Consider the following 13,359-nt stretch of genomic DNA (forward strand, 5'->3'; position numbering starts at 1 on the left):
TAAGGCCACTGTTTTGGGTGAACCAGGGCCACCTAATGAAAACCCACAGCTGCAAGGGCTGCCACATGTAGACCTCTTTGTGGCTTGTGTGCCTGTGTCTGTTTCATAGAGTTGTCCTGTTCCTTTGCTCCCTGACAGCTGTCATTTCTCACTGCTGCTGGGGAACTTCCATCCCATTCTCTCTCTTCCTAATTTACCATGGCCATAGGATGCACAAGCTTGTTAAAAGGGGTGCAAGCTAAGAGTATATAGGCTCAGAGTGAAATTGTAAGTGAATTTCCTTCGTGGAACTGTAAAAACTTTCCTGTGCCCACTGGTTTGTACTGCTCAGATGACCCCTTTGCTGGAGGTGAAAGTGCTGGGTCTCTGGAGTCAGGCAGACCTGGATGTGAATCCTGACTCTATGCTTACACTTACTGGCTCTGTGACCTTGAACTTATGTTCCTCATTCCTAAAAGGGAGATATTACTGCTCATGTATTGGTGAGGATTAAATTTTTAGAGGATAATAGTTGCCCAATAAACAAAAAAATGGTGATAATTGCCATCTGTGTTCAGCTGTCTTCTACTGCATTCTCAGGTTCACAGACACAGTCTGATTCATCCTGAGGACAGTTCTCTGATCTTCTGTGAAAAAAAATAGCTTTGTCCTACACTGGGGAGGCCCTAGATTGCTTATTTCTCAGCACAATTCAGTATCAGTTTTCCGAACAATATGTCAGTGCCCAAAAGAGGTTAGCGGCTCTTAAGGGATGAGCAAAGCACTTCCCTCCCGCCATAGAATCAAGGTCTCAAACACCTTTGGAAATTTGAACAGGAAGGAAGCAGACAACATTGTGACTCTGAAGTGGGAAAGCTTTCAAAAATAGTTTTGACTAGAAACTCCAAAGTTCCACAGGTTAGAAGCAAAGCAAACAAAGGAAGTAACTCTCTGCAGACCTGCTTTGCTCCACTACTTCCATATTTTATTCATCCTCTGTGAATTAGTTACTGTCCATACTTTCCAGATAAGGAGAATTGAGGCACAGAGAAATGAAGCATCTTGTTCAAGTCAGGCAGCAATGTAAGAGCAGGATTTGAACTCAGGGTCACTGCCCAAACCCCAAATTCTTTCTTTTGCACCATACAGCAACCAGAGGACTGTAGGAAGCTGGACTGAATCCATACTCACCCTGAAGCCACACAGCAAAATGCCAGTCTGATAACATCCCTTTGCTGATAGTTTTTTAGAATAGCAGTAATAAAGGGAAAAGCTGGGACTCTGATAAAGGTCATGGGCTTTGGATCAGATCTGCGATGTGATCATGCATGAGTTACTAACTTGCTGTGCCACCTTGGACAATCTACTTCCTTTCTCTGGGCTACCCTTTGGCCATCTGGGGAGCTTTCCGAGATTTTAAAACATCTAGTGCTGCTTAGTTGCTGAAGGCAGAGAGAGGGAAGAAGAGATGTGATGTGGGGCATTTTCGTGACTTGGAGTTTTCCTAAATGATATTGCAGGGTCATATGCTGGACATTATCCTGTCATAGTCCACTGAATGTACTGGGGAGAGTGTAAACTATGATATAAGCTATAATCCATGTAGTGGAGCAGTGCTCCAAAATGTATTCACCAAATGCAATGAATGTGCCACAATGATGAAAGAGGTTGTTGATATGGGAGCAGTGGGGTGGGGTGTGGGGTATATGGGAACCTCTTACATTTTTTAATGTAACATTTTTTTGTGATCTATGTATCTTTTTAATAAAAAGGTAATTAAATTAAAAAGAAAAGAGGTGAGAACTGTAAAGAGTAAGTCGTTGTGGCTAAGAAAGGACACATGATTTGACACCTGGGGGCCCTGCATTCAAATTTTGCTTTCCTAATTTCCTGGGTGCCCTTGGGCATTTCTGAACCTCAGTTCCTTCATCCGAAAATGAGGATAATAATATCTCACAAAATTAGAGAAAGAATTAAACAACTATGCTGCATAAGAGTGATGGGAAGAAAAGCAGGAGCTTAATAACTATTTATTTGCCTCAAGAGTCACCACCCATTTTGGCTCATCATGAGTAGGATGGTCCTAGAACAACCTATGTGTAGACTAAGGCAAAAGCTCCAGGGTTAGGTGTCCCACAAATACTACCCATACCTGTTGCAAGGTCTGAAGGCTCATCTGACCATTGCTCAGGGTGGAGCATTTTCAAAGACTTCAGATATACTGGAATTTGCAAATGCTGGTAAAATTGGCTCTGGGATGGAAAGCAGACATTGAGACCATTACAATAGTCTCCTTCCTGGCTGGTTTCTCAGCCTCCAGTGCGTGGCAATGCATGTGACTCACCAGTGGCTCTGCATTGCTTCTGGTACAAGTCTGAGCTTCTCATACATGGTCATGTTCTCATCCCACCACTTCTGCCTTGACCTTTAGACTACAGCAACTTTTAATAACTCATGGCTATCCTCATTACAGTAGGTTACTTCTCTCCACTATAACATTTTTCATCTTGGGCCCTCTTACCACTTCGGTAAAATCTTGTATATCATTTAAGATAGATCTCAGCATCACCTCCTCTGAGCTTTCACATTGACCTAGGCATAGCTCCACAAGGTTGCACTGTATTGTAACTATTCATGTTTCTGTCTCCTCATTTGGAGTTTGACATTGTTTAGGACATGACTTATTCATGGCTAGTTCACTACCATATACGTAAGCATTTAAATGGTGCCTGACACAGAGTAGTTGCTCAGTAAATGTTTGTTGGGTAAGTGAATGAGTGGATGAGTGAATTTAACCTCTGTGCCCTTCCCTGCCCATGCTTGGCACATAAGGTACTCAGTCCATGCTTGTTGAACTCATCTGAACCAATCTGATAGCTTTCCACCTAATACTCTGCTTCCCATCAAGGGGACTGTAGTCCTGCCTGCTGGAGCTCTGAGCAAAGTCTGAAGTCATCTTAGGAGCTGCTGCCCTTGTGCCAAGTGTAGCTTGTTTATAGGAGATGTCCACTCTCCAGATACCTAGATGCGCACTGCCTGCCCTGGGTGAGCTTAGCTTCTGAGATGCTGCCCAGTGAACTCCAACAGCCTCTTGTTACACTCAGCTTTGTGTTCTTGACTGTAAGCCGCTGTGGGACTCTAGGACTTTAAGGTTCCCAAACTGGACCAGAGCCAAGTTCTTGTCCCAGTTTTGATCACTGAGCAGATTCTGAAAATTCAGCAAGTCTATCTGTTTATTACTGGCACCCAAACATGGAAAGGTGATCTTGCCAAGAGACTGGTTTCCAGGCCCCATTCTCATTCCACCACTCCTGCTTTGACCTGTAGCAACTTTAACCATTCACGATGGTTAGACTTTAACCATCTTAATTTACTACAAGTTGTGTTCTATTTACTACAAGGTATGTTCCAGGAAGTTCTCTCCCAGCTCTTCTGAGATCCCCATCAGCAAGTTCCCTCAGCTTCAGCTTCCATTTTCCTCTGGGGATAAGAGGCTTCCAGCTCAGTGGGGCCCTTTTAACTTGGCTTGGGGCAGCTGACCCTCAACGCCCCCAGAAGCCTTGCTCCTGGCCGGTCTTGTCCAGGGGCCTTGCCTGTGGCATGGCTCAGCTGGAGACATGTAGGTGCAGAGAAGGAAACCTGCAAACCTCAAGTCCAGAACCCCTCCTCACCTGACAGGGGCTCCCCGGGACTGAGCAGGCTTCAGCATCACCGTGATGGTCGTGTCTGTTTCATTCAATGGGGTGTCGGTATCGTACTCAGGCATCGATGGGGCTGGGCAGGGAACAGAGAGAGGAGGTGAGGTTGGTATTCATCCCAAACCCTGCTCACCACCTCCCCTGGGTGCCATTCTTAAAGACACTAAGGATGACGAGAAGGAGGAAGTTTGGAAAAGGTGTTGGATGAGAATCACACAGCCTCCCAGGCTATTCAGCAAGAGGCTCTGCCTTCCAGCCTGGCTGTGGGTTCCTCCAAGGTGCAGTGGGGTCAGGGGCAGGGTGGTCATGATGTGGCCAGGACTCAAAGAGTTCTTACACCAGAACAGACAAACACAGGAAATGTAATTACTTAACAGACATGTGAAAACAGTCAACCTTGATAAACATATTTAAAATGCCAATTATAGGAGTGATGAACTAGCTCCCCTCTACTGTGTGGGGGCATTTTTTTTAGGAGACCCCCCTCTGTCATACCCAACTGATAAGAGACTGACTAAATTTAATCCTTTTGGAAGGTAATTTAGCCATTTATATTAAGCATTACTAAAGCCCATGTCCCTTTTAACTCAGTATTTCAATTTGTGGAATTGAATCCTAAAGTTATAATCCAAACTAATTCCATAACATTTTTATTAAAGTGTTATTTTATAAAAACATGGAGGCACCCAATATATTCAACCACAGAGGAATGTTTAATTAAATTACTGTCCATACACTTGACAGAACATTATGGAGAAGGCAATGTAGCCACATGGCAGTGGCTTATGGTATAAGGATAAGTGAAAACATTAAGCCTCAGAAACACTATGGGTTTGTGTCTATGCAAACTATGCATCTCTGCAGACAAGACTTGTACATTTGTCCCAATTTTGAGACATGGAAATTGTAAGAAACATTTAGAGCTGATTCTGCTCCTGTGTTGTCTAGTGGTGGAGGGGCCAACTGGTGCAGGAAGGTTGCAATCTCAGACTGCAGGGCTCTGAACTGTCCTCTATTCGTTCATTTATCAGACCTTTCATGAGAACCTGTGCTGTGTCCTGCACTGCCAAAAGGAATAGTCCTGAAAGTAAGTCACATTTTTATAAACCAATTTGTATGCAAAAAGGTAGTACTTGTTACCACCTTGTGGTAAAGTATTTGGCGGATCACTCTCTAATGAATATATCTTTTACTCTTTAGGCATGTCACAGATTATATCTTCTTCCTGTAGCTACAATGGTAACACTGTAGGGACTGTGCATCCCAATTGCTCCCATGACACACTGTGACAGTTGGTTTGGCCCCTTTCCAACCCCAAAAAAATGAGGAATGGGGGGAAAAAAGTCTCTCTGCCTTTTCCCTTTCTAAGAGAGATACCTGAAATCTTGGTGGCGATCCGAGTGGTGACAGGGGGCCCGAAGCCCTTCGCTGTGCTGGCCTTGATGGTGAAGGAGTAGGTGGTCCCTGGATAGAGACCCACAAAGAGGTGGTGGGTTTCATTCCGGAGCTTGAACACTTTCCCCCTCTGGCTGGAGAGGTCGGCACTCGGGTCCAGCGAGCCAACAGCCTTGTAGTTGATCTGCACAATGGGCCAGCAAACACACCCATGAGTGCCTCGCTCACTTGGAGGAGCAGCGCGGGCAGAGAAGGAGAAGGCCTTTGAGCTCCAGCAGCATGTTTTGCTGAGCTGCCAGTTACAGGCCACAGAACAGATTCTCCAAGCCCCCTAGATCCCCCTGCAGACACTCAGAGGCAGCACTGTCCAACAGAAATAGAATGCATGCCACATCTGTAACTGAAAATTTCTGGTAGTCACATTAAAAAAGAGTAAACATAGAATGGGAAGTCAATGTTAATAATATATTTTGTTGAACCTAATGCATCCAAAATATTACTATGTAATCAATATAAAGAAAGCAAGGAGATATTTTACATTCTTTTATTTATATTAAGTCTTTGAAGTCCACCATATATTTCACTCTTGCAGCACATCTCGATTTGGACAAGCCATAGTTCAAAAGTGCAGATGTCCTGTGTGGCAAGTGCCCATCATATTGGACGGTTAGCTGCAGAGCATGTCAGAGGGTGGCACATGATCAGAATTACCTGGAAGGACGTTAAGGTCATGCATCCCATATTCCGTGGCATGAGAGTACTTTCCTTCTCATACATTATCTCATTTGTCTTCCCCGAACCCTTGCGGGCATAGTTATTCCCATTTACTGATGAAGAAACTGAGGTTGAACTGCAAGCAACTTGCTGTGAGTCAGCACTTTTCAACCTATCTCTGGTAAAGACCCAGGTTTGGTTTTTGTAATCCACTGCAGTCAGATAATAATATAAAGATCACATCACTTAGGGCTCATCATGTAGATATGGCAATAACCATACTGTGATGAGAGGTATCTGCCAATCACGCCCTGGGTGTCACAGCAATACTAAATTACTATAAAAGTCTCTAAGTGCTCACTCTCCATTTCTGTGCTTGCTGTGAACAGTAACAAACAATAGGCAGACTGGCACTGGTTTGCCGAGGACCACACTTTACCTACCACGTCTAAATTATACAGTTAAGTAGTGAACACGGGACTTTAAAAAAAAACTATCTTGTTTCACTAAAAATGTTCTATTAAATTATAATATAGACACAGAAAAGTATGCAACTCAATACATTTTCACAAATTGGGCACAACTTTGTAATCAGTCCCCAAATCAAGAAGTGGAACATTAGCAGACCCCAGACTTTCCCCTCGTGCACCCTTAGTCCCTACCTCCCGCTCCCAGCAAGCACAAACTGTGTCTTGACTTCTGACATCATAGACTAGTTTTGCCTGGTTTTGGTCTTTATTCCTATGGAATCATGCTGTATATACTCTTGTGTGTTTGGGTCCTTTTGATCCACATTATGTTTGTAAGATTCATCCAGCCTGTCATGTATAGCTGAAGATCATGTGTTCTCTGGTGATTCAATCTTCTTTATCTGATGCCCGACTGCCTGACCTAGAGACACCTTTCATTAACTGGAGAATCTGTTCATTCATTCACTTACTCACTCACTCACAAGTTTTCCTGGGTACCCTTATATTCCAGGCCCAGCCCAAAATGTGGCCTGAGATGAACACAAGCCAGGCCCTGTGCTTCAGAGGCATCTGCCCTAAAAAGAGGTTAGCCAACTGCATACACAGCTACCATTCACTTTATGTTGCATCAAGAATGCCCCACAATTGACAGTCAGCCAAACCCAAGCAGAAAGAGAATGCATCAACTTTATTTCAGAAACACATTAAAATAAGCAATTTGCTGTTTCTGGCAATAGCACCGGAAGTTCTGTGGAAAGAGGTGATCTCTCTCTTTTTAGCAGTGGCAGTGCAGTGATTGATTCACAGGCAGAGGTAACTTTCCTGTTGCCAGAGGAGAAAAGCCAGATGTTGTTGGGAGCAGAATGAGCCCAAGAGGAGAAACCCTGCCGAGATAATGGATTTAAGCCTTTTGCAGGAAGAGTCTGAGGATACATGTCCTCCTGTAGGGCCCTGGCCACCAGCTTTAAGTTGCACCAGTGTGCCTGTCCACTGCTTTCCTTCTGGTCACCCCACCCCCACCACCGTTCTCAGGGGCAAGGCCTGCGAGCTACCGCTTCTCTCTGCCTGAAGCCTTTTTCCATGGGTGCTTGGCAGGAAGTGCTGGGTATTTAACACTCACAGCCCTGCAGCCCTCAAGCGGGGGCTGATGGGAGTGGGTGCCTAAATTCCCTTCCTACATGATACCCCTGCAGTACGTCCCACACTTCTTCCCAGTTTCCCTGGGGGATGCAGCTCCACTTGTTTCCAAAGGCTTGAAGATGTACCTACATGACTGTCTACTTTCCTTTCTCTTCCCCATGTTTCCTAAACGTCTCGAACAATCTGCTTGAATTTGAACTCTTGTCTCGGGGTCTCCTTCTGAAAAGCCCCAGTTGGAGTTGGATGGGAGGAAGCTTAGGGGATAACTGAAGGATGGTTACAGAGTGAGGGGAATGGTGTCCTAGGCAGAGGGACAAGGGCCTAGATGAGAGAAGTTTGGGATAGATAAAGAAGGTTCAGTGTGCTTGGAGAGTGGTGGGTAAATGGGGGCGAGTGGAGCTTTCCCTGTGCCATCAGGATTCCAGGCTCCCCAGTGTTAGGAGAAGGGAGATGTCCAGAGAGCTCTGTCCCAGGAAATAAACCCCCACCCCAGTGGAGGAGATGCATTCGTGCATTCCTTGAAATTCCATCTGAGTCCAGTGACCTGAGTGGGTGGCAACTATATTGATATACAGACCCTGGGAGGTAAAACTCATGCCTTATTTACTAGCAAATTCCTTTCCTGCATTCCAAATCCAATCCAAAAACGAGTCCATTTCCACTGAGCTGTCAATATAATATACTGTGCTCCCCTGCTCTCCTAACCTTTCCTGGTATTACAGGATCCTCACTTACTTGTAATGAAACACTATGAATAAATCAACGTATGTTAATATAGCATGCCTTCAATTTTTTATGAAGGGCTTCACCAAATCTAATTCCCACTGCTTTGTCAGAAACAGTCTTTGAAAAATTTAACTTGCAAGTTTTATGAAGTTAGTAGGGGATCAGGATGGGGAGGGGAAGAAGGAAAGTGAGAAAAATGGAATGGGATAAAGTTGTGACCATAAAGCGCATAATGCAAAATGAAGCTTCGTTTGGAAGTAGGGGAAAGAGAAGACTGTTAGAATAGTAAACAAAAAATAAAGAGTTTGTGGGGGACAGAGCATGGAGCTGCATATCAGCGTTGAGCTCCAGGGTTTTATAGGGCTCATGGGCATCCCCCTTCTCCTCTGGCTTCTTTTGATGGGATCCCCAAACAGAAGCTGGAGTGAGAACTTCCTACCCAAAGTACAACTGGATCACTCCTTTACTTAGAAGCAGAAGGACAATGTTTCCCATAGTTCTTGGAATTAAGAGCAAATCCTTATCTAGGCCTAAGGGACACTGCATAAGCTGGCATCCGCTGACCTCTTTGGCCCCTCCCATTGTCCCTCTTGGATCCTGAAGCTTATTTCAGTAGCTGGAAAGAGCCATGGTCCCTCTTGCCACGGGGCCTTTGTACCACCTATTCTGCCAGCTTAAGAACACTTTTTTCCCCTTCCCATGCTTTCCTTTTTACCTAGTTAACTACTCCTCATTTTTAGACCTTAGTTAAAATGGCACTTTACATGAACAATTTCTCTGATGCCCAGATTCTCTTATTTTGTTTCCAGAATCACATACCTCTCCTTTGCACCACTGATTTTACATTTAACCATGCAATTATTTCATTACTGTGTTTCTTTTTTTCTACTGGCCCCAGGGTCAGCAAAGTATACCCTCTGAGCCAAACCTGCCCACCTTCTATTTTTGTAAGCTAAGTTTTATTGGAACACAGCCACAGTCATTCATTTGCATATTTATCTATGACTATTTTTGTACTATAACAGCAGAGTTGAGAAGTTGTGATGGAGAACCTATGGCCTGCACAGCCTAAAATATTTACTCTCTGGCTTTTTATAGAAAAAGTTTGCCAACTCCTGTATTAGACTTTAAACTCCAAGGCTTAAAGAGGGCAAATCTTTTTATCTGCTTCTGTTTAATATTTCATCCCCTTGCACAGAGTTGTGTATTGTATATAAATGAATGATCAAACGAGCTGTGGGGCTTGAGCAATTTGCTTAACCTCTCTGAGCGTTGGGCTCTTCAAGGGTAAAATAGTAATGTTGATAACAATTTCTGTTTAATTTACGTCACAGAGTGATCCCCAGCTTCTTCTCCCCTGAAAGACGCCATTTTGTTTAAGAGTAAGGCTCCAGGGCGTCTGTGATGACTCTTGCACAAAGGTTCCAGCTACAGTGGATAAGGGGACATTCTTGGGAGGAACAGGCAGCGCCTCCACTCTGGGCTGAAGGGGAGGACGCAAGAGAGGCAGGGAGGAGAGGGAATTGATTTCCCTCCCAGGGCTTTGTCAAGAAGGCTGTTTGCTTCTTGACCGTACCTGCGCCGATACTGGGCCAGGCATTGGGCTGGGTATGGAAGTGCATCACTTCCTTTTTCGGGTAGCACACAGGCAGTGTTCTTGTCCTGAGCGTCAGCTCGTGCATGGGGGTTAAGGAAAGATGGGGGACAAACTATGGATGAGAAAAGGGCCAAATGAATGGAAGATGCACTCAGGACCACAGCTCTGTCTTGGAGCTCTACCTTGAGGTGGGCCTCACAGAAAACTGATAATCCCACTTAATCCTTGAAAAAATGTTATGGGTTCTTTTTTTTTTTTTTTAAGATTAATTTAATTTATTTATTTCTCCCCTTTCCCCTGCTGTCTGCTCTCTCTGTCCATTTGCTGTGTGTTCTTCTGCATCTGCTTGCACTATCATGCGGCACTGGGAATCTGAGTCTCGTTTTGTTGCGTCAGCTCTCCATCTGTGCAGCTCCACTCCTGGGCAGGTTGTGCTTTTCTCACGCGGGGCAGCTCTCCTCGAGGGGCACACTCCTTGTGCATGGGGCACCCCTATGTGGGGGCGCCCCTGCATGGTTCGGCACTCCTTGTGTGTGGCAGCACTGCTCGTGGGCCAGCTCACCACATGGGTCAGGAGGCCCCGGGGATTGAACCCTAGACCCTCCATATGGTAGATGGATGCTCTATCAGTTGAGCCACGTCTGCTTCCCATGTTATGGGTTCTTAATGGGTATTTTCACTCCACAGCTGAGGAAACTGAGGCTAAGAGAGGTTTTCCCCGGGAAAGTGTGAGCTAGAGTGCTCTCAGGGCAGCATGTTGGACAGAGAGGTGGTGACCCACCACTCATGAAAACCTCTCTGCTGCCTCAGCTTCACCATTATCTCCTCACCCCATTGCTGTGTGATTGCAAGTGCCATGACATGGGAGAGAACTTTAAGAAGTGAATTCTAAAATGGGGGTGTTCTGGCAGGACCAGAATGTTATTCAAAGAGATGACCCCTAATTGAGGAAACCCATAAGAGCAGCAGCTGCTGGTGGTGACAGTGCAAGCTGGGGTAAGTAAGCCTTGCCGCCCACAGTGTGGCTCTCCAGAAGCAACCTCTATAGCTTAGCAGGCTCTCCTCTTGCTACTGTGCCATCATCCTAAACCCTTTGGGGGGCCAGCACCCTAGGCTTCCCATCCTGTGTGCTCCTGACTTGTTTCCAATGGCTTCCCGGCCATTTTCTGGAGGTCTCCACACACTAGAGTTTAACAACGTCATTGGTAAAATACACCAATGTGGTCAAGTCATTGATTAAAGGGTTAAATCCCTTTCTTTTTAAGTTCAAAACAAGTGGTTAAAACATTTCCCCCTTTTTTTTCAATCAAATATGAAAGTTGCAGGCATGGACTTTGCCATCATGAAGGCTTCAGAAGCAAACAATCCAAATGGAGATGAGCTCAGGGTAATTACTTGAGGTTAGGAAGCACGGTATTGGTTCTTTGGTTTCCTGACAATTTAAAAATAAAGCGTGAACACACATTCCTTCTGAAGAGGAGTGTGAATGCACAGATGTCTGCAATGCACATCCAGTGCCTCTGTGGTCACGGCGGCCTTTTTTGCCTACAGGGTTGAGGGCTATAGTCACAACAGAAAAACGATGCAGGCAGACCTGTGTGCTGATGCACCTGGTGTTTCTAACATGGTTGAGGCAGGGACAGGGTGCAGGACAGCTACCGCTGATGCTTCTCTTGAACTCTAGTCATCCAGATCAGCAGCTGCTCACAGCACACCCACTCCTTGCTAGGCTCTAGGCTGGGAGCTAGGGCTGCACAAAGGAGCAGACACAGTTCCTGCCTTTGGGGACAAGCACAGGCACTGATGGCTATTACAGGGAACACAGATCTGGGAATAACTTGTCTGCCAGAGAGTGGGGACAGCCTTCCAGAGAAGATGAGGGAGCATCTGCTAGGCCGGTGGTCTTCAGCTCTCAGGAGCATCTGAAGAAACTGATAAATCTCCAGGACCAGGAAGCCTTCCCATAGGGCGTGATGGTGTACCCCGGGCAAAGGAGTGGGAGAGGGGTGGGAGGTAAGGAAGAGAGTGATGGCAGAGGAGGCTGGGAGATGATCTGGGGCAGGACCACTGCTGGCCTATGGAAATGGGCGCAAATTAGAAAAAGGTGCCTCTCTAGGCAGATGCAGTGCTCCCTCAGCTGCCCCTCACCCGTGTACGGCACTGAGCTGAGGCTGCCTTTGTGAGAAGAAAAAGATATGCCTTTCTTAGTGCCTACTCACATTCCTCCTGGCAGACACAGCCCTGAGTTTAGAGGATTTTATCTCCTGGGTGGTGTGTCTTTGTGCAGTGCACAACCATGTAACAATATGTCGCAGACCTGCTCTGGGTTCAGATCATGGGAGCCTTTATGTGGCTTATCAAGGGCTTAACTTTCATCCTACGGGTAATACAGAACCATTGAAGGGATGATAGCTGTTGATAAAGAGTCAGGGTCACACCTGTGTTTAGAACAGGGTTACTAAATTATGGTTCACAGACAAGGCAGCTTCAGCAGCACTGGGAGCCTGGTAGAAATGCAGATTTGTGGGCCCATCTTCTCCTCACGGGTCACAAGGTCTTGGGGTGGAGCCCGGGAATCTGCACTTTTACAGGTTCTCCAGTTGATTCTCACCTCTGCAGGATTTGGAGAAGCACATGCTCTAACATGCAGACAGGGAGGGGGCTGACTGGAAGAACGGTACCCAGCCCCTTTGGGAGGGTCTGGCAAGTGACACAGAAGGCCTGGTTTAGACCAGGAGCCAAGGGGATGGAGAGCTGTGGAGTCCTGGCTGGAGAAGGAAGAAGTCCCTAGAAATGAAGGAATAAGACAAGGCCAGCACGTGGACCAGGCCTGAAGGTGGCTGAGCCTTCCAAAGCTGGAAAGCATTGGGAGAGACCTGCTTGTGCTGGTGCTGCTGAAAGCCGGGCAGGGAAGACTGTGTGATCTTAGTGCTGCAGAACCCGTTTTGGAACCCAGATCCTCCACTTCTGAATTGTCGAGTGACAAGGACATATCTTGTCACCTCACCAGCCAAGGTGCTCTGCTGAAAACCAGATGGAGCAGCAAAGCCGCTGGACAGTCTGGGAGACTTCTCTGGGTCAGGGGCCGCGCCCCTGAGCTTGGCTTGCTGTGTCAGGGTGACAGCACAGGGGAGGATGCCATCACTGCTGAGCATGATGCCACCCTGCAGGGAGTTTGGTATGTCAACTTCCTTGTTCACCACTGATCAAAAAGACATTGCAGAGGGGAAATCAGTTTGCCCAACATGGCTTTTTAGATTTCTAATCAATACCCTGTTCTCTGACTTCAGCTGGTTTCCTGGTGGCTCTGGGATCAAACACTAGGAGAAAGCAAGCTCAGAATACAGTTGGCCAGAGCCCTCAGAATTCACCACCCAGCACAGAAACTGCATGGATGGTTGGTGGGTGATAATATCGAGAACTAACATTTATCGAGTGCTCACCTCGTGCCCCACTCTCTTCTCTAACTCACCCACTGCTCAGCAACCAGACAGACTTATGGCTGTGTCCCTGTCAATAGATGCTCCCTCTACCAGCATCTCAGCACCCTCAAATCCTTAACCACTGAGCTGTTCCCAATCTCCTCCTCTCTCTTGCCTGCCCCACAAGGGAGGGATATTCTGACAATTTCACTCTTTCA

The 13,359-nt window shown here is 46.2% G+C and overlaps 1 protein-coding gene across 2 annotated transcripts in view; it reads right to left on the minus strand.

The window, feature by feature from the left end:
* Positions 1 to 13,359, minus strand: part of PTPRT (protein tyrosine phosphatase receptor type T) — a 1,175,887-nt gene that overhangs the window by 316,719 nt on the left and 845,809 nt on the right. For both annotated transcript variants that reach the window (XM_058287117.2, XM_071211722.1), the window contains exons 10-11: positions 5,055 to 5,256; positions 3,651 to 3,753 (exon numbers count right to left, since the gene is read on the minus strand). In XM_058287117.2, coding sequence (XP_058143100.2) covers positions 3,651 to 3,753; positions 5,055 to 5,256 — 305 coding nt within the window. The remainder of the gene's footprint in view (positions 1 to 3,650; positions 3,754 to 5,054; positions 5,257 to 13,359) is intronic.

Source organism: Dasypus novemcinctus, chromosome 24 (assembly GCF_030445035.2).
Source record: "Dasypus novemcinctus isolate mDasNov1 chromosome 24, mDasNov1.1.hap2, whole genome shotgun sequence".
Taxonomy (NCBI): domain Eukaryota; kingdom Metazoa; phylum Chordata; class Mammalia; order Cingulata; family Dasypodidae; genus Dasypus; species Dasypus novemcinctus.